The 22,283-nt window shown below is 40.9% G+C and overlaps 1 protein-coding gene across 2 annotated transcripts in view; it reads right to left on the bottom strand.

Annotated features, from left to right (window-relative positions):
• gpat2 (glycerol-3-phosphate acyltransferase 2, mitochondrial) overlaps positions 1-21,855 on the bottom strand; it is a 32,864-nt gene extending 11,009 nt beyond the window's left edge. Inside the window, exons 1-11 of one of the 2 annotated variants that reach the window (XM_011615914.2) lie at positions 21,703-21,855; positions 21,407-21,489; positions 6,486-6,583; positions 5,676-5,786; positions 5,353-5,423; positions 5,146-5,256; positions 4,633-4,749; positions 2,971-3,070; positions 1,918-2,051; positions 1,713-1,812; positions 178-357 (exon numbers count right to left, since the gene is read on the bottom strand). In XM_011615914.2, coding sequence (XP_011614216.1) covers positions 178-357; positions 1,713-1,812; positions 1,918-2,051; positions 2,971-3,070; positions 4,633-4,749; positions 5,146-5,256; positions 5,353-5,423; positions 5,676-5,786; positions 6,486-6,554 — 993 coding nt within the window. In that variant the 5' untranslated portion in view covers positions 6,555-6,583; positions 21,407-21,489; positions 21,703-21,855. The remainder of the gene's footprint in view (positions 1-177; positions 358-1,712; positions 1,813-1,917; positions 2,052-2,970; positions 3,071-4,632; positions 4,750-5,145; positions 5,257-5,352; positions 5,424-5,675; positions 5,787-6,485; positions 6,584-21,406; positions 21,490-21,702) is intronic. The other variant, XM_011615912.2, reaches the window with a different exon arrangement.
• Between the last annotated feature and the right edge of the window lie 428 nt (positions 21,856-22,283).

Raw genomic sequence — 22,283 nt, forward strand, 5'->3', positions numbered from 1 at the left:
CACATAAAGGTAACCTTGCCTTGTAGTTTGTGTTATTGTGAAAAAAAAATAAAGAAAAAATAAGCTTTTATGTTTTCTTTCTCTATGCACCGACTTGACATGACACTGTACAGTCGAGTCAGTTCTCTTGTTGCTCCCTGATGTACTGCTCGAGATTACGTGAGTGTTCTCATCCACCTGCTTGCTGGTCTTTGGCACGCAGTCATAGGAGATTCCAACAGGAACCACAGTGACGTCGGTGACAGATGATTCTCTGACAAGGTGTGTGACAGACGCCAGCCACTGACCTCCTTGGCCAGACTCGGGTGACAAGCCAACACTTATGGGCTGGCCTTCATGGAGCAGCTCACCCAGCAGCTGAAGAAGGTGGGAAGAGAAAAGGACAACAAATATACAGACAGACATAGTACTGTTATTCAATCGTTCCAATCATCATTATTACTCAAAAATCATAATTTAGAAGACTCTTATAATACAGTTCTATAATATACACACTATAATAACACAGACCTTGGGGCAAATACAACTAAGCAGCATAAAGAGTGTGGAGGGCAGCAGAGGGAGAAGACAAAATGTAGCAAGCAAACACGATAAAGAGCAGAAATAAAAGGGACTGTGGGAGATACTTCATGACATCCAGAGACACTTTTCTTGCGTAAGTGGTGTTTTCCCCTTACAGAAAAGCAAAATTCAATTACCATTGGACAGCAGCCAAACAGGCCTATACTCCATAAACAGTAAAGGTCTATTAACATTGAAATACAACCAATAAACAAGTCTGCTTCTACATGCAGCCAATATGCTCGCTCACATAAATGCTCAACACAAAAGTCACTGCATCACTCATAAACAACCAGTTTATGTTCCACTGTAGCTGTAGTTTCGTAGATCAATGGCAAAGCGACATGTTTTACTGAACAGCACAGCAAAAAATTGATCTTAATAAAACACGTAACAGTCCCAAATGAATTACATCTTTAAACTCATGAGAAGATAAAAAAAAAGCTCCTGAGTGGTATAACTTACCATGGGAAATGATAAAACAACCCACAGGAAGTCATAACTAATAAAGACCATGACTATGTAAGTAGGAAGATACAGTATGAAGATGTCTAAAGGTTCCACTACGTGTTCTCAAGTTGAAACAATTAAAATATAGTCATGAAATGTTTTTCAACATTTCGATATAACATCATTTGTCTTCTTACAACTTCTGAAACATTCTGCCAAACTAATATGAGTGTTTATTTTGGTAACCCTGTAAGTAGTGAAGAGGAAACAGTGATTTTTAGAAATAAAAGCTTTGCAAATAAAGAGTTTAGTGTTTTGTAACCATCATCTTGGCACAAATAAATAGTGATTACCAGTGTTAATATGGATTCAAGTATGTGTCATCTTACATCTGAATTTGTCAATCTAATATCTGAGATATTAAAAAAATGGTGACTGCTGGCAATGGAATTGCTTTCTTGCTTTAGAATCTAATCTTAGGTTTTGTCATTTCAACTAAAGCTGCAGGCACATTTACACTCTAGCTTCTCATGGTAGATCATTTCAGATTGAGTTAAACTGGGGCCGCCATGCAACAGAGAACACTTGAGAAGCAGGGAACATTGTGACGCTCACAGAGTATAAAGGAGCCGACAGAAGCCATGTTCAACAGCAGTGACAGTGGATTTTACCATCATTTAAAAGGAAAATGTTCAACTTACAGCTTTCATGACGGCTGAGTACACACGGTCTTTTTCAGCATCTTGCTCAGTCAGTGCAGAAGGTGGCAGAAGTATGACGCCCACTTTCTGCAATACTGTTCTACAGGTTAAATAATAGACATTAGACAGAGTCAAAATATGGTTATCTCGTCAGACGTGAACAAGCTCATCAATTGAATGTGATCTCTGTAACTGTGGTTTACACCTTAAACAGTAGCTCTTTATCTGCAGGGGACAAACGACGTATGGCAGCTTCAGGTTGTGACAGAAAAGTACCAGAGGTATGAGGGCAGAGTCTACGAAGCTCTGGCGCACATGCACGTAAAGCAGCAGAGATCCCTGATGCCCCAAACATAGAAGATGCTTTAGAAAAACAGGATCTTTGACATTGCCAGTCATTATCACAAGGAAGTGAGGGGCTTGCATTGGTTGATGACATAAGAAAGTCTTTTTGGGGCCTTAATTTTTGCCATAACTCAAGTTTAAGCAAAATCTAAAAATGGAATTGATAAGGAGAAAAGATAGAGTGGAGGTGTGGTTGAGGGCGATTATTACTGATTTCGGTTATATTGTTAAGACACAAAATAAAGAGGTCGAACACAAGGATAGTGAACAGAAGTGTTAATTAAAAGTAATAACGACTGAGTTTGACTTTATTTTTTTCAAAATGCTGCTTTTGTCATCAGCTGAAACGGTCAGCTTCCCTGTCAGGGCTGTGATCCATCCCAGGGTTGAGGCTGAGGATGTTATTCACATGATTTATGAAATAAAATAATTAGTGACAGTTAAAAAAAACCAAACTGAATGGACCTTTCAAACATTTCTGGTCAGATTACAGTGACTGAAAACATTTACAAGTTAAACACAGTGAACTCATTAATGTCTAGCTTAAACTACTGCACAACTTCAGCTTATTATTATTTTTATTTAGTCAACCATGTAATTACAGTTGTGTAGTAACTGGAGCTGTCGCGTTAAAACATAAAGTATTAATCAAAAAAGTAAAAAATGCAACTCTGATCATTTTATTGACTTTACACAATATAAATGATCTCTTAAACACTTTTCTTTTTTAAATTCAATGACAGTGTTGAATGACAGAGCTGGTGCTTGGAGTCAAACCACTTCAACTGTTAAATTACAACATGTTCTCTCTATATTCTGCATAAAGACTTTATAGTGATGGTTTAGGGAACATTTGAACAGCTGCAAAACCAAAGATGTGTCATTAGAATATGTATGAGTGTGATACTTGTACCTCTTTGGAAGCTCTGTGCAAAGCTGCCAGATGGCTGAGGTTAACCTGAATATTGTCAAACGTGGAAGAAAACATCTTCAGCAGTGCCCAGCCCACAAATCTAGTCAGCAGAGGATAATGGTGGAAAGATGCAGAGAAGGAGAGGGGAGAGAAAAATAATGACAGGAGTTCTGGCAGCGAGGGCGACAATGTAGCAGGATTACTAACGTACGGAGATAACGAGGCTAAAAAGCAACAGGAGGCAGTAACGGCATCTTCGGGATCTAGAGTCTAACAACATGCAAATGTGATATATGGGAGCGGAGTAAAGAGGGAGGAAAAGGGATTAAAATGAGAAAAGAACTACAAGAACGACGCCGATAATGCTGCTAGTTAGAGCGAAAACGCAACAAAAAGACAGCACTGTTGGATTCTCCTGGGGGATAAAAGAGGCTAAAATAAATACATTTTTAAAGCCAAAACATTTCAATGTTAGAAAAAATTTATTTGAAGAGCTTCCAATAAATTTTGCCGCACAGTCAAAATTAATGTTGCAGTGGCTGCTCAGAGCATCAGAGCAGCCGCTTGCAATTTAAATTCAAACCGCATCTTTTGGTGGGAGCAATTAAACCCTGCTGCATACATTGGTCAGGAATGTGCGCCTGGACGAGCCTTAAAAGCACACTAGGCTGAGTCATGGCGGACCGAGTCCGAGTAGACAGCAATATCTAAAATACACATCTGGTACATCGGTTTATGAAAGATTTCTATTTCTCTTCTGTACGGAGCAACAGTTTTATTAAATCAGGGTCTGATCTTTCTTTTCTTTCATTTTCAGTTCAGTGCTTCTACTCCCAGAGTAAGCAAACGTCACATTATGTTGCAGGCAAAGGAGAGACAATAGACGACATTCTGTGTTTTTTTATGGATGATGTGGCAAATATGAAAAAAAAAAAAAAAAGTTTGTCTTTTTCATCGAGGACGAGCACGCTCACTGAAATTTAGAACGTTTGATTTTGATTTCGTTCCAACATTCCTGATGCAGAAAATGATTATTATGGGAGGCGAATTTAGCAGGACGCAGGTGTATTACAAGGCCATGGCTGAATCAAACCACACACCATCTTACTGCACGTTTACATCGGAATCACTGCTGGTGACAGTTTTAATCAAAAGAAAAGCATCTGATTAACTAAAGATCTGCAAGTAAGTAATCAACCACAAGACCTTTAGACAGTGAGAGTACAGAGCTGTGGATATATGCCTATTATCTGAATCTTTAGAGAAAAGAGAGTTTATGCAACTCAAAACAAATTAAAATGCTCATATTCATTAAAATGCTCATGTTCATTAACAAACAAACATCTTACTCAGTATAATAGCGTGGCGCACTGAGGCTTTTAATAGATTTAGAAAAACCGGAGATGTAAAGCAGTCACACAATTAGGAACTAGTGATACAGAAAGTAATCGTTTTCAGATTTGTTAAATTCTTATTCCAAGTCTTTGCCAAGTAGAAGATGCATATTTAGAAAATCCCCACAAGCAGCACAACCTTTGTTATAGCTTGAGCATTTTTTTTTTCCAATTCTGTAAAACGTGGCTTCCATTACTCTTTACATGATAATGTCATATCTGTGTTTTGCCATCTAAAGTGAAGCGACACAAACATACATATACACACCGGAGGAGGGCAGGAATGACGCGGGTGTGAATGAGCGGGAGGAAAGATGAGAGGCTGTTCCTCTGCCCTTGGACACCACCTTCCTCTTTTTGCTCTGCTGCCAGTGTTTTCTGCACCCTGAAACACACGGTCACAAGTACCACGGCACAAAGCTTCTTCTCAGCTGCACGGAGAAAAAAAAAGGGCTCCTTGACAAAAGCCACTTCTCTAAGTGAAGAGGTCATGCAAATGCTGAAGTCATTACGCTGGGGGAGTGAAAACAACGAAAACAAATTGCAAATACAGAGACAAATATAGGCAATGTGTGACTTCATTCCAAACTTCGCCCCATTTCTCGCCCTTCTTCCTGCATGTGATCGTTGTATTTTCTATGCCTTTCTTTGTGCGGCTTATCTCCTCCCCACCGTTCTCAATCCTCCTTTCAGAACAGCAAGGCCTATTCAATTTTCAGTATCTCTGCCTATCATTTATTTACTGTGCTCTGGAATTTGCCTTTCTTTCCACTTAAGTTACCTGGTGTTCTGAAAGATTTTCTCCAGTCTGTTGCGAACAGGAGACGTGGGAACCCTGCGTCCCATCACAAACAGTAAGCAGCACACCCGTCGTACAAGCCAGCCTCGATATCTGCAATAATAAATGCATAAGGGGGGGGGGGGGAGATGATTGGATACAGACTGAAAATGTTGGCATTTGTTAAAATACTGTAGATAGGATTAATACCTTGTTTGAGTCTCGTTAACACTTAGCAAGTTCAGGAAGCCCAGGACAGAGTTTTGCCTCAGCTTCTTTCTCTAAGCCATCACACAAAGAGATAAGAGCTCTGGCAAAAACATCCATCCAAGAGCCAAATCACACAGTATGAGAAGCACGCTGCGAAGTGATGAGAGTATCTTAAAGCATGAGAAAGAGCTGAGAAACACATGCACCTTCAGCCACTGAAATAGAAATCTAGGTTACAGTTTTTGTCATTTCGTTAAACAATCCCTCAAATCAAACGTAGCACTCTTGTGTCCGCGTCCAGTTAACTGAGGCGAGAGGCTCACCAGACTGTCGGGGGTGCATTGTTGACAGCACTCTCCAACATTTGGTCTAAACCTGCCCAGACAAGGAGGCACTGTAATCAACTTTTTTTTTATCTTGAATCGCCAGGACAACTGAGGAGGAGAAGTGGAAAGAAACTGTTAAATAGCCTTCAATAAGCATCCTATCAGTGCAATAAGTCTCTTATAAGAGATCTGTAAGCTACTCTGCCCTGTTGGTAATAACGTTCACTTTATTAATTGGAAACAGACATGAATTTACATGAGTTTCACAAATATCCTTCCCTGTACATCACATACAGGCCTTGTCACTTTAGTAATCCAAATTTCAATGCTGGCTGCTTCAGAAATGTTGTTTTCAGACATAATTGATGGGTTGAGCGGAAATACTGAGCGTCAACATTTTTGTTATTTACAGATGTGATACAGTTAACTGAAGGATTTCTTCACCATGCAGGTTTTATTACATACCGACAAAGAATAAAAGCCATTTTTATACCTTGTGTCAAAACAGATTAAATGTGGGGACAGAATTTGATATGCTTTGTGTCTTTTAAATCTTGTTAATATTTTCCCATTTTATCTTTCTTGCATTTTTCCTTAGCATCCTTGTCTTGTCTGTTTTGGACTGAAATGCTAAGATGATGTGGTAAATAGGAAGAAAAACAGCCTTTTCTACTAAAAATGAATTGCTTCACAATCCACAAATGCGATATCAACTTGCAAATATTTTGTTGTGAATGACAAATGATTTTAAAGATGGAGGAGGATGGAGACGACAATAAGGCTCAGTCATGCAGGCAGTGCTCTCACAGCAGGTCTCTGTTGTGTTGGTGGGAGAACCATGTCTTTGTTTAGCCCATCACTGTTTCCCTGGACCATTGTGGGTTCAGCAGACGCTCTCAGGGCACCTGGTTCGAGACAAAAAAGGAAATTCTCATTTTCTCTTTGCATTGTGCAGGTGGCTTGTAAGCAAAAATACCCATGTAAACACTATATATTTTTCAACTTTAGAATGGGAAATAAGTCCAAATCAAGCACATAAATAGATCCACTCACACAGAATCCGCGATACAACAATAAATCCATTTCTTGGCAGAGCAGGTTTGGCAGCAAATGTTGTCCTGCGCCCCAGTGGCCAGAGCTAAAAGTCCATTTTCTCCCCAAAAAAATGGTGCCGTGCATCATCCCAAATTCTTCCCTTCACTACACTCCTTTTAGATAAAGTACATTTTGGAAGTAAGCAAGTTTAAAACAAGGCCAGAGCTGACAGTATGAGGCACTGAGAGGAACTCAACTGGCTTGGATTAAAAATGGGCAGTTGCAATAGGGCAGATAAATTCTGGTGGGCTTTTAATCACAACAACCAAGGCCTTCAGCCATCAGCTGAGCAGCAGCTGCTCTAACTGATGCTTATATCTTTTCTCCCCTGCTCCACATGAAAATGAGTTGGCAGGATGCTCACCAAGCAGAACAATCTATAGTGGCTTTCTTCTTCCCCAACACGTTGTGTTTACTTGTAGTTATTGCCTCATAATTCTGCTGTACCATTTACTGTATAATACACACACAAGCTATGCGTTTAGAATATTGGTGCTACAGCGACAATGCTTGAATTTAAACAAAAGACTTAAGTTGCACAAAAAAGACTGAGCAAGAAAGTTTAAAGACAACCCGTTGTAATCCAACCCATCGCAATTAGCCGTGATTAAAGTCATTGGGAAGTGTTTTAGTCTGATGTTGTCGCCCTTTACCTCATTAACCTTGCTAATTAAGAGTCAATCCCCCTGCATGCAGAGAGGCCACATTACTGACTGATGCTGCCCCATTATCACGTGCACTAAAACACTGATTGAGAATGTCGGGCGTGATGATACTTTATTGGGGCAGAACATGAAAGAAGACACCAGACAGAAGTGGAGAGAGGATTTCTAGAGCAACACAGACGCACAAAACAAAGATTAAGACAAAAACCAAAGCTTCTGCACATGCATTCAAACTTCCACACTAAAATCTAGGAGTCCAGGAGATTTAAATGTGGACCAGATGCCACTCGTTACAACTGTGTTCACTTGTATAAATACATTTAGTAACTTTATGTATAAATACATTTAGTAACTTTATCTTAATATATGCTGCTATTTGATCCTTTTTTACCCCTTGTTTCCCATCTAAGAAGCTAAGAACTATTCCCTCATCCAAGAGGCTTCATCAGTTCTATCTTACCTTTGGGGAGTTCCAGATATTTCTACTAGTACTGGTATAAGTATGAAACGCCTTCATGGAACTCAACCAGTCCAGTTGCTATGATTCAACCTCTAGAATTACTAACTCCAAATACTGTGGATTTCATTTTCTACTATTATAGCAAAACTGTCTCCTAATGGCCTCTATGCCCAGTAAAGAAATCGATGAATCAGTGAACAGTGGTGACCCAGCTCAGGTAGCAGCCACACGGTTTCATGTAATGGGAAGTGGGGAGAGCTTATGTGTGTCAAACATACATCTGGAATCTCCTACAGGCAATAAAAGCTGGAATGCTTCCTAACCCATCACCACCCACCACAAAAACAGGTTCATTACAAGGACAGAGACACAAATGCAGCTGGGAAATGTGGAAGCGATGCAGTTCTGCATGAGGTGTTCAGACCAATCTCGAAGTGGCCGAATAAGTCGTATCAGCGCGTGTTATATAAGGAAATGAAATTTAAAATGAATATGTGAATGGAGTATAAAACCCCTTTAATGAACACGTTTGTTAAGAAGACAATCAAACTATTTGTGGGGACAAACTGCTAAGTTACATCCGTCAGGCCTGACTGGAGGCTCCATATTTTTTCTCAAACAGATCAGATAATTGTTTTTTGACGTATATTCTGCTGATGATAATCAGTCCCCCCCCCCCCCCCCCCCGGCACTGTCAGAACTAAGTTTCCTACAGGAGGTTCATAAAAAGTGAGTGAAGCCCATTATCCCTCTCCCATAAAACACATTTTTTTCTGAACAGAAACGAACAGAAAAAGAAATAAAGATTTTCAGAGGTACTCTCTGTTGAACTGCCACAATGTTTTATTAACGACCATTCAAAGACCACATCTGAGGCGATGCTGGAAGAATGAGGTAAGAGAGAGAAAGGAGTTGCACGTCGGCATCTAGAGCTCAGGGGAGTTGAACTGGGAGAATATAGTCAGAGGTGTGTGGATCTATAGCGTCACACAGATCTCATATTCAGGTATGGACCTGAGCTGACACCGATGCTTTTGGATACTGCCTGAAACAGTAACGTGAAGGCTGTCCAAGGCTTAATCAAGAAACGGAGAATAATTTAGTGGGCGTCAATTCAGCTTGACCCTACGGCTTTTATTTTGCTGAAGGAAAAACTGAGACGCATTAGGAAAACATATTTATTTACATTTTGTGGTCAGAATGTTAACAGATTAAATTTAAATCGATGAAGGGTGAAGGCGGTGCTGCGATGCGTATGTAAAACTAGCAAACATATGAAGGTTCTTAGGTGAGCTCAACAGGGCGCATGTGGAGTAACAAGCGAATGCCGCTTGAATAATATCGATGCTGGAGTCTATGCATTGCTGGAGAGCCTTGTGGTTTATGGGCTGTGCATGCAGCACCAATAAATTTGTGCTCCCTATGATTGCTGCTGTTATCCCTCAGAATTCAGACAGAAAAGCATTCACGAAAGTGTGACACGTCTGCTTAAACGGAGCATTGGCCGTGGTGTGACTATGCATTATTTTGCATATACTTTGAGTACCGTAGTATTGCACAATCCCACTTTTGCCTCACAGAGGCTTCACTGTTGGCTGTCTTGAGAAGGTTTTTGAGATATGGAGAGTCCTATTATATATATATATATATATATATATATATATATATATATCTTGAATTAAGTGGCTTGTTGTCTCGCTTCCTTTGCATGGTGTTTCTGCACTAGCTGGAGAATGCTGCTTTAAATGAGCTGTGACCAAGTGGCCAGAAGCAGGAAGTGTGACCCTTTGCATGTGCACTATCATACCGTGTGTAAATCCTTGAGGATTTATACATGAGGATTTGTGTTGCGTATTCATTGCGGGAGAAGGGCAACTCTGAAGGAGAGGCTTCTTACGATTTAAGAAAAGCAATATTGCCAGATTGCAGACAGAATCCGGCTCAACGGCGGCTGCCGCCGACCCTGTGTGTCGCACACATTATGGTTTTGCGCAACACACGGTGCCCATTGTGGTTGAATTATTAAAATAAACAAAATGGCCCAGGCCACGCATAAAGCCGTTGCTTTAGAGGGCACTACTCATTTCCAGTCTAACAAGAATTATGCCATTTTGGGCAAACGTGTCTAATTCGGATGAATCAACGGTCCCATTATAAAATAAATAACTGCACAATCTGTTTGCTGAGGCCCAGCCAGGTTTAAAGTGCCACTGGTTCTGCTTATACAGAAGATCCTGAATCAGTTCTGCAGATGAACTAATAGACTCTATACATGTAAACCCCACACTATCACTAAGGAAACAAAAGACACTAAACTAATGCAACTTTTTGCTATCACTAATATTTTAGACACACTCCTTTTTGGAAGTAACTTCATCAATTTTCCTTGACCTTTCTGTGAAACAAATTGTAGCTCTGTCACTGCCACATGCAGGTTATCAGTCCTAAAAGAGCTAACCTCTAACCTCTACACCACTAAATCGGATGACACTAATAAAGATGAGCCAAATATGATCTGGGGGGCTGATTTAAGTAATGACACACAAGGCATTATTATTTGACATTCAGGATAATCAACACAGTCCAGGTCAGGGTCAATGTTACTCCCATCATCACCATCATCATCATCATCATCATGATGAATGTAATTTACTCTCTGATAACGGAGTCAAAAGAAAAAGCTTAGCTCCATTTCTCTTTCACTTGTAAAGTTCAGGTTTTCCATGTTGGCTCGGTAGATGATCAGATTTGCATACAATTTCACATTTAAATACAGCAGAGAGGCTATGACAGCCAAAAGTGCACTGCAGCATGGTGCCTTCCCAGTTCCTGAATAATTATGATCTATACCAGCTGGCTACACATACAAATCAGGGAGAGCTGAAGAAAAATCCCCAAATTATCAAATGCTCTGCTTCTCACAATACCAGCACACTGGTGCAGGGTCTGAATCCTGACAAATCATGCGTGCAATGAAAAACCGTGTGGCGGACTACACGCCCAGACTGCACGTTTTCATGCACAAAATACATTAAGCAATGTCAGTTTCCCCCCTTTAGTTATTGTCACCCCAGGCGTACACTGTACATCGCTAAAGCTAATGTTTCTGCCTGTACAGGACAGGGTCTTTCCGTCCCACTTCCATGGCTAGATTATGGTGAGATTGAATTGAATATATACATCATCACCCTGGACACTAGCTGCTCTAGTAAACACATTGACCAGTTACACCTTAGTCCTTTGCAGCTGTGGGATTCAGAGACAGAAAACCATCCCAAGGGCGGTTTAAAATAGCTAATTCACCTTTCCACCAAATGGGCTGTGAGAGGAAGCCAGAGTTCCTGGGACTCCCTTGGTGTGCGGTGGTAGTGCTGACCCCTGCTGCGGCCTACATAAGGAATTCAAATTAAATAAAATGCACAGATTCTCTTAAGTTCTGTTTCTCTTCATATTTCATTCCATTCATTGAAATATAGCTTAAAATACAGCTTCGAATTACAGAATTTAGCGGTTTCAATTAAAGCTGCAAACAATCCTTTCATGCAAAGAAACAACTTAGAACAAAAAATATTTTAATGATATAAATAGACACACACACACACACATATATAGTAGGATGTACCCTATGGTGATAAACTCCCAGCTCTCATTACAGAACTCATATTAGGAAAAACACTGGTGTTTCAAATAAGACCATAAAAAACAATGTTATTACTCAGTGAATAAAACCAGAGTGGGTGGACCCTTAGCCACTTAACCCAAGGGTGGGCATCATTGCACCCTGCTCTTCTGTTCAACCACTCTACGCTAAATAAAATTTCCAATGTATTTGTTTTCCCAAGCACTTGAGGGAGTTAGCCAGTTTAGCTTTGTCCATTTAATGCATTAAAGGCCAAACGCAGGCGCTTTATTTTTGATGGAAAATACGAGCCATCTGAGCAAAAATGGATTTAACTGTTGGAAACTGCGCATTTTACACGTAACCTCCTTTACCTCAATTTTTCCAAGCGTCTCTATTCCTGAAAGCCCATTCCATTTGTTTAGAGACCTCCTCTGACCCTCCCTACTGTCATGGAATAAAGCAAATGAATGAATGGTTATTTACCTTCACTGGAGACAAAGCATATTTGCACAACAAAGAACTGGGAAGTGTTCCAGCCGGTAATATGAAATATATCTGCTAACAGGACGAAATATGATATATATATATATATATATATATATATATATATATATATATGATGTTACAAACAAGGAACAACTATCATATTTAAAAGGCTTTGTTTCTCTGTTTTGATCTATTTATTAATAAAGTCGTATGGGTCTCTATCTTCATTTCCTGTCTGTTTTTCCTATTTTTTTATGTCTTTAACTTTATCAGCTCCCCATTCAACAGAGTTTAAGCCTTCTTTTTCCACCCCAAAGGGGGTGCTGGGGCAAAGCCCTGCCTGATAAGAGGGGGAAAAATGTAATTCAGTTATGTCTGTTGCACCCATTAGTGTGTGTGTGCTTACGTGCAATAACGATTAAATCAATTACATTTCTACCAACTTTATATGTAAAACTGGTGATGCTGAGAAGTTAATTAAATCATTATTGCTGCATTGCCATCATTGTCTGACTGTTGCTTTGATGTCTTTCACCAGCCACCAAGGAGTTTATGGTGTGCTCTTTTTATGCATCAAAAGTGTCTTAAAATCAACGTTTCAGGATTTTAATCTTCGCTCTACTGCGACTGCTGACCTTTTACTCATGAGTTCAGCTTTTCCTTTGAGTTTCAGTCTCTATTTCAGAGTCTATCTGTAAGCTTTGTAACTTTCAGGACATAAACCGCATTTTAAAGTGAGAATAAAGTAGGATTAGTCCATGGTCAAGTTGGAAATTATTATTATTTATTTAGCCAATGCAAATTTCCCAAACCAAGCAGTAGATATTTGCTTGGGATATCCTGGGATTTCACCTTGGCTGCAGTTCCTTTAATGACAGTGTCCTGTCCAAGGTTATTCCCAGGTGTGTTGGGTTGAGGCTGTGCCGGAGCTGCTGTCCTCCTCATCTAATGTCCAATTGTTTTGCGGCACCTGCATTTCAAAGATGGTAGACAATGGAAAGTGTTTTTGCAGGACTTGGATAGAGAAGAATTGACCTTTGGCCAGGCGAATGAGCACCTGCCCCAGAGGCCAGGGCAGGTCAGGGGCCTGGGTTGCTAGACACATGTCATCAGCATGGAAGAACTAGCGGGACTTGTTGCTGGGCTAATTTCGTGTATACGTTGGAACAGGGTTGGAAAGATAAATGAGCCATTTTTCTGCATTTTCCACGAGGTTAATTTTGTCCAACGTGTGCTCTGAACCTCTCGATATTAAGCAGAATTTGGCTGCTGGCCATTGACCAGGCAGGGAGCATTTTCCCCGAGCTTCAGCAGGAGGCCTGTGATGCCAGACCATAACGTAGGCTGATGGGAGAAGCCAGTCTCTGTTTTGAACTTGCTCTCCAGGCCATTTTCAATGTAGGCGGTTATGGCCAGGACCTGTCCCCTGTACTGTGTCCTTTGCAGAACCCAGCCTGATCTACATTTAGATATTTGCAATGAGGTGATAAAATGGCAGCCCACTGGGTTCGCCCTTTGATATCACGCTGCCAAGCATTGAACTTTCCCTCCGAGTAGGAAAAAAAACCTGTCGGGGTGACCTTTAATAAAGCAAGGTACTTCAATGAAGCTTTGAAAGTTTTAAGGTGAAGTGTGTGAGAGTGATAGCAGTGGGGACCCGTTGGTCTGTGGCTGTGACCCCCCACACTTTCTAAAGACTTGGTGCCAGATAAAGACGGATGGGTACATTTACACTGCTGCTTTTAATGCCCAAATCTTTCGCTTATTTGCTTTTACGTGGTTTTGATCAGGCATGTCGTCGTGTCATTTTAATCATGAACTAGATCCCATGAATGTTTACACTGAAATGATGTGACGGACAAGATGTTGCAGCTGAAACATCTTCACAAAGGTCTTATTTCTAATCATTTTGCCATGTCCTCTCTTTACAGGTCTAAAAAATAGATATACCCTAGAATAGAGCACTGGATATGCACCCAATCTCCATCCTTCACCATTCCTCTTTTATGCTTCCCATTTGTAACTTTTGGAAAGCAGACAAGCATAAAGGTGCATCATTACCACCTGTGACTGCAACAGTTGGTAAATTGCAAAACTAAACTACAGTTTTATAGTTTTAATGATCATTTGTTTGGACATTGACTGGAACAATTTCACCATAGATTGGATGAGGTATTTCGCTGCTAAGCTGTAAGCTCCACAACACTCTGGTGCGCTGAGGATCTCACGGTTGACTTGATTAAGGCTGATATGCATTGTTTGCTTTTTGCCAAATTGCGCGCAGCCACATTTGGCAAAATGTCTCTGCTTCAGTCTCATCCAGCAGAAGGAAACTGTTCCAGGGGTTGTGTGCTTCACCCCCATACAACGCGTTGCATAAGTCATAAGTTGAGCTGTTCTTTCCAGAGTGGTTGGTGCCTGGCAGCCCCTGACTGACTGTTCCTGATTTTTTTAAATGATACTTTAATGAACATTCACTTTATGCTGCCATTGTTTTGGGTGGTTTACATTTTATTAAGGGACCACCTGTTAACCCAACACAAAAATACAGGCTCTGTAGTTGTTTTTCCTAGATCTGGCAGTCAAAGATCTGATCACATGACCAGTCGGAATGATACAGAACGGTTTGATTCAATACGGAAATCAGGGCCGATCATGTCATACGCTGAGCTGTTCCCTTGGAAAGCGCCTATGAAAAGCTGGCGAGATCACATCGAAGGGAACGGCAGCAACAGCAACATGAAATGTCTGCAAGATAAAAATCTGGTGTGGTTGGAAGCAGAAACGTGCACAACACACCAAACAGGATTTGCCACCCGAGGAAGAAGAACCCAGCACAATTCTCCGAGTACAACGTAGCAACTCACGCAACGACACTAAGCTAAGCATTTCTCTCTGATATTGGATTTCAGAGACATATTTTAGTTCATTTAAAAATATATAGAGATTTAAATTTGAATTATTTATATGGATATTTAGTACCCGATTATTGCGTGATACAAAATCTGTTTTGACATCGATATAATATTAACTCAAGCAGCTGGGGTAGGCTCCAGTAGCCTCCCCAGAACCCCCAGAAGGGATACAGCAGTCAAGAAAGAAGACCATTGTTTCAATAATAATTCATGCTGCAAGCACTGGTGAGCAGCCCTCACGTGCACACCGGGCTGTGGCACAGTTAAAGTGTCTGCTATTCCAGTTACCTATCTAACAGTGTTGATCTTTTCACCCCTGCTGTCCTGTAACCAAGCATACGAGTACCTCAAAGCAGTGAACTTCCTGTCACCCGCAGGTGGTGCTATAAGCATGACTTCATAGTGACGCATACGTCCGCTACTGTTCCAATGACAGTAAAAAAAAAAGAGTGACAGCTTGGATGTGTCCTTTGCTTTATGCTGCATTGCCAAAGTGTTGAGACAACTAGACAACACTGGCATTTTACCAGCTCTTTGGTTTAGAGTTGAACGAGACCGATGCACTTCAGAAGGTTGTTGGCAACGCGGAGGAAACGTACAAACCTCCCCGATAAAGCAGCAGACACGCTGAGCCAAAAAGACATTGCAAAGATAAGAGGAGACTCAATTCAACTCTCAACCAGATTTCCACCCGGTCTTAATTCCAACACAACGTGATGATCGACGGTGTGTCTGTACCGAGACGCTGGAGGGCGTCCAGATATTATAGAGCAAGCTCCATCTCTGGAATGTTCCGGGAGAACAACCAGACCGAAGGTTCCAGAATACGCTGCAGTTAAGCACCGGTCCGCTGCTCTAATAAGAGATAAATAAACGGGGATGGATCAGGGTTCAGTAACCTAAGTAGAGGCTGAACGGCTGTTTATGATGGGACAGATAGATTCTATTACGCTGTGACTGACATAGAACAGACATGGATCTATAATTGAGTCTCAGCTTTAGATGTTATGTCATGAGAAAAGTGTTGTGAACGGGAGCTATATTTGTAAAGATGATCACATTTTTAAATATCTGTCCATCATAGTAAAAAAAAAAAGGATTTATCTGAACTTCAGTTGCATAATTATACAAATGGATCAACATTCCAACATTCTTTGTCTGAATCTTTTAATTCTGTCCAGTTTATTCTCTGCCTCCTTTCTTTACATTTGTCACCTTTGATACAAACAGAAAAATTCAGTGGTAGAATCCCACGAAAGTATTGCAGCAGATTTTAAATTGCAGCAATTTGGAGGTGCATTTTTTAGAATAAAATCAAAATGCTAATTTGATGAATGTCAACAGAAGAATGGCTGCAGTAGATGTTAATGATAGTGATGAAAAATGGCAAACGAATGAACAAAAACGTCCTATATTACATTTCTCAGCCAATTAACTTTCAGCAGCACAAAGGGAGACCAAAGTCAACAAATTATTTATTGTATTTATGGATTCTATATATATGAGGAATGTAATATCCTGCCTAGCTTTGCCGCAACCCCATTGGCTACATTTTAAATATAATTCTGTGGTAACAGGACACGTGAACCCTGTCGTCAATAACTGGGACCCACACGGTGGAAGCACCAGAGAAACTGGCTAAAGACCCCAAAGAATTTCGTTATCTTCACGGAGAATGCTTCAACAGGAATTTTCGGTTGGCTTCCCGATGGTGGGAAAATGTCCTCTATGTAGCATGATTAGCTAAAAACTGATAATGCGCTGAGAAAACCATCATTAAGCTAACACAACACAGGCTTTGGTCACGACAGGGAGATCATTGCACACCAGTAAAGAATGTGCACAAAAACCACCCAAAACACCCCAAACTGAGTAATCTGATGAGAATAACGCGATTCCACCATCAGGTTTAGATGTCTGAAGCTCTTTGTTTTTTTTTTATTAATCAGATAAAACAGCTATAAAACTCAGGACATAAACATAAAGAACATTTGAAAACTTTAAATTGACAATCGTTTGCTTGTATGTCCATAAAATTGCCCAGAATGGACTTTCAAATAAAGTCTAAAGTACCAATTTGGCAGCACGGAGACAGAAAGGAAGAAGATGAGATGATTTGTGCAGAAAACCGGAGATGGAGAGGAGGAAAACATGGACAGGACTACGGAAACTAAAATAAAAGAGCCAAGAGACCAACTAAAGATGCTGTTAGATCCACGTCATGTCAGGCAGATGTGACCCTCAACCCGACCATCCAGAACACCCCCCCCCCTCCCCCAAACGTCCGACTCTATTCCAGCCTGGAAGATAAAGTCACCTGTGTCAAAGACAGCAGGTACAACATGAAGCAACACAAACTGGGAGCAGGAGTGTTGCTCAGGAAATTGTTCTCCTATGTCTCACAGCCTTGGAAAGTTCTGTGGTCCATCTCAATGTTCTGCCCTTGTATGACGCACGAGATCTTACAAATATTACTCAAGCACGTTTTTAAATTATGTTAAATTCTAATTAAATTTGGTTTACCGTATTTTCTGGACTATATGTCGCTCAGGAGTTTAAGTCGCACTAGCCAAAAAATGCATAATAAAGATGAAAAATAGATATATAAGTCGCACTATTTGATAAAATCCGAGACCAAGAACATACATTTCATCTTGAAAGGCAATTAGCAATCCGTTAGCATGGATTAGCAATAGCGTTACGGTATGCTAACGTAACAAATTCAGCTACATGACCCACAACGAACTGAATACGTGTCTGCTTTGTTAACGTAACATATTAACACTTATTCAGATAACTATAGCATAAAGAACATCCGAGCAAGTTTACCAAACAATAAAGTCTAACTCCACAGACGAAGCACCGCTTCTTCTACTGCGTCGCTAAAGGAACTCGTTCCTCAGGTACACACGCCTAGAGCGCCCTCTTGTGGTTGTCAGTGTGAAAATAACGAACATGTGAAATTCTGTAATCATGTGTTTATTTAACATATAAGTCGCTCCGGAGTACAAGTCGCACCCCCTGACAAACTATGAAAAAAAGTGCGACTTATAGTCCGGAAAATACGGTAATTACTTTTCCATCTTCTGGGGGGTGGAAGCCTGAATTCAAACCTTTCTCTGAGGCATTTCCTGCCTCTCCTAGTTTATGAGTATCCTTTATCTAATTATTTACAATATGCATGAACATAAATTTCCTCACAGGATGATGAAAGAATCATAAAAAAGACAAGGACAGTATAGAACCGCAGGAATTCAGAGCAATCAATCGAGGCATTTCCTGACTTTCAAGAAGGTCTGAGCTCATTTTCGCAGGTTATTAAAGCAGCGGTGTTCAATTTTCACTTGTTCCATTTGTGTTTTTATCCTCTGATCAAAAAAGGCAGCTTATTTTGAATCACAGTGGTTTGGGACACAATATTTATCAAGCATTTAATTGAGTGAACCAAAAATAACGGAAAATAACGATGTTTTTTAAATACCAAATGAAGGTGGAACCTGTATTTTTAAACACTGACGAGTCGTTTCTCGAAAACGATCATTTAATGCTTCGCCCTGGCACCGCGTGAGCGAGCACGAGGAATATTCGCCAAGGGGCAGAAACCCGAAAAGAGCTGTCGGGACTCAGAATCACTCCTTTGATTCTTTTTTTCCCCCCATTAACAAGACTTCCTGTTCTGACCTTAAACTTCCATCAAGCTACATACATGGGACATACGTGCAAACATATATGCATCTGTATATATGAAGCAGAGCGTATCGTAGATGTCCAAACCCAGATATGTGGATCAGTGAATCCCCGTTCATATCGGACCACCTTTGTCCTCTCAATGACTGACAGTACCAACACATCCAACTCAGTGTTCAATCTCCAGAATTGTCGAATCCGCTAGCACAATAGCAACGAGCTACCCTGACAAACACACCTGTCCTCCTGGCCTCACCTGCACCCACATGTGTCACGCCTGTGTTTAACCGTCTCCCTATCAAAGCTGCTTCCTGCTTTCCTTCCGCGTTCGATCAACACTTGTTTAGCTTGACTCATTTGGATCCGCTCGGCCTGATCAACGAACGGGTCGTTAAATAGTGGTGCCAGCTGTGTCGTTTCTACACACGCGCGCCTCCAAATATGGGATCGACTGCACGGCGAGCACGCAAGACGTAGAATAAGAGACTGTGCTGCATTTGCATTCTCAAGACGCCCGCTATCCGTCTCCTGGCGGGCAAAAATGTGACACGATGTGCAGTTGGTGCGCATAATAACGGCTTTGTGAGCGTGGACGCTTGGGGAGACTGGAAAGAAAAAACAACGTAGACACTCTCCGTGCGCTTCTGTAGCAAACAACACCTCGGGAGGAGAGAGCAGCAGAAGGTAGGTGGGTGGGGGGGGGGGCAGACTGTCAGTTGACCGTGACGCACCAACAACGAGCGCTTTGAATCCTCACCCGCGGAGGAACCGACACACAACATACCGACACAAGAGGTCCACAACCAGTTTCTCGTGGTATCACTTTAACCAGGCTTCTGTGACGGTGACATGGGAGGCGGGAAACATTCCCGTTAGTCAACGACCTGATCAGTTGGGAGGGGGAAAACCATCCCTGATCCCTGTCAACTACCATCCCACATGTAGGTAAACCAGGAGCAGCCAGTTGAGTCCTGCACATCGAGCTTTAGCGCTGCACTCTGCAACCACCTGATTAAATAAAAATACACTAATGGATATTTTATCAAACAGCCGCCCATGCATAAACCAGTAGCACTATTTCTTCTAGAGCATTCACGCAACGGGAGATATTGTCCGTAGTTTGGCCTCCTCAACACAAACCACAGTTGAATTACCACATAATGAACCTTGAAATAAACTTCAGAAAGGGGCCACAGTGCATTAACAGCTGAGGGGTGAGAGGGGGGCACAACAGCCCCCACAAAGCCTCCAATGCAGGAGACAATACATTTATGATTTCAGGTGACTTAGAACTGGGAGAGATGGTCGGTAACCATTCATGACACCTCAACAACACAACGCCGCAGCCATGGCTTTAAGATTAATGCTGTTTGTTGGTTTATTTTCTTTATCATGGGCATCAAAAAACGTGTGAAATATTTTAATTCATTAATCAGCCACTGAATAATTGATGCTAATTAATTAGCCACTGATAATTAATAATGTAACTAAAGCTCAAAATCCTCAGAATAGCTTGGAATCTCACAGATGAGCAAACATTACCATAATCAAGAAATGAGGAGGGAAATGCAATGAAATGTTATAATACAGGAAGAAACCAGGTATTCGGTGGTTCAAAATAATAATATCAGCCACCGAGTCCGTGAAAAAGAGGAGCAGAAATTGCTAAATGAGCGGAAATGCTTCAAAATTGGTATCTGAAGCCAGAAAGACGAGAACGACGTGGAAGAAAATGGGAAACTATCATTTGAATAGATTGAATAAAAGCCCAAATATCAAGGACGGGGCCAACAATCTGCTCCTAAAGTGTTCTCAAAGTACTCAAACAAAAGTCCACCGTTGGAAAAATGAGTTTGACGGACCCGAAGATAAACAGAACAACATTTAAGTGAACAGAACAATCAAATCTGTTCTTTTGGGGTCAAGGGGCCTCAGAGTTTGTCCCTTATGACCCTCAAACAATGAATTCAAGCCATTGTGCAGCAGAAAGACGGTGGAGTTTGGTGTCAAAATTATCTTTTAGTACGTACCTGGGGGTCAGGGGTCAATTTAATGCATAAAAATAGCTGCAAGCGTCATGTTGCATGATTCCAAAGTCATGATGATGATGATGATGATGATGACGATGGTCCCAAACACACCAATAAGTAGGTTCGGACCAAAAGAATTGATGTTATGGATCGGTCAGAGCGTCTCCAGATGCAAACCAATAGAAAACATGTGGGGTGGTATCAACAAAGAATGTTTATCACAAATACTAGTTCAGTAATTCATAGAAAAGCTAAATCTTCAAGAATTTTTCAGTTTATACAGTATTCATGTGAGTTTGTAAAGAAAGAATGGATGCACTGCAATTATATTTAGCAGCAGACTATTCCATCTTTTCTGTAAAATAATACATGATTTGGTTTACATTTTATGTATCTTCTTTACACCTCGGTGACAGAAGACAATGACCTTCGAGACACTGACAACTTTAGCATGTTGTAGCTAGCCTGACCAAGCTAATCTGCGCTGCCCCGCTCTCTCAAAAAGGGAATCGGCGAAAGTACGCAACTGTAACACATTTTTTTAAGTAAAGGCCACACAACGAAATAGAAAACTTGACCCAAAAGTCGAAAAAGAAACGAGAGTGGCAAGAAACGAAGAGCCTGTATGGAGGCTAACGCTAAAGTTAGCTAGCATCATCGTTTTAGCCTCGATCACATACATTTGAATGATCCCAACTGATTCCCAATAACAGTCAACAAACAGAGTGGTTATCCAAATGTATATGGAAAACAACAATGTTTACATACCAACGAAAACTCGTAAATACGTGTCCGGCGTTGTCAGTGTCCAATGTCAACGTGGGCTCCTCAAGGCTCTTTCCCGTCTGTGGCTGCGCAAAAAAAGCGCAAGATTAAAGAACACAGCTTGTTATTTTATAATCCTATATTTTCACACTATTTACACAGTTTTGTTTTTTTTTGCTAGCACAATAGCAACGAGCTACCCTGACAAACATAGTGTTTTGCTCATAATAACTCACACAAGAAAAGTATTCAACTATTGACTTTTCAATCGATGTCAAAGATTGAAACGTATTTATTACTTAGCAATCATGCGCAGGTCAATGTTGAAGTTTTAAGGACGTTTTGATCGTCTTTGTCGCTGAATTACGCAGCGAGCTTTGCTCTGATGTGTCACGTGACTTATCCATCCATCCCGCACACCTCACAGGGGCAAAGCTGTCCAGACTGCAGCTTCTCTCACTATTTCATATTAAACTGATGCAGTGCGAACACTAGTGAGGAGAGACACGTGTGAAGATCTAAAACCAGTTAATCTGTTGTTTGAGTTCCCCTGGTGCTTCAAACGAGACCATCCAACCGTGAGAGATAAAACCAAAGATTTCAAAAGAGGAACCCAGTTAATTAATGAATAACAGATTACTGACGGGTATCACAGGCAACTGCAGAAGCTGCGAGGCCGAGACAGGCTGAGATTAGCGTCCAGAAGAATGCAAATAAAAGAAAATCTAATCTTTCTCATGGACGTGCCTCTGAATTGTTGTCTCGCTACACTCTTTATGGGGGCAGAGCATAAGCATATTTCTGCACCGAACATTCGCAGCGATCTCTAAAGGGCGAATTTGCCATTCATGGAAGGTAATCCCACTGATTAGTTTCCACT

Source organism: Takifugu rubripes, chromosome 21 (genome assembly GCF_901000725.2).
Source record: "Takifugu rubripes chromosome 21, fTakRub1.2, whole genome shotgun sequence".
Lineage (NCBI taxonomy): Eukaryota > Metazoa > Chordata > Actinopteri > Tetraodontiformes > Tetraodontidae > Takifugu > Takifugu rubripes.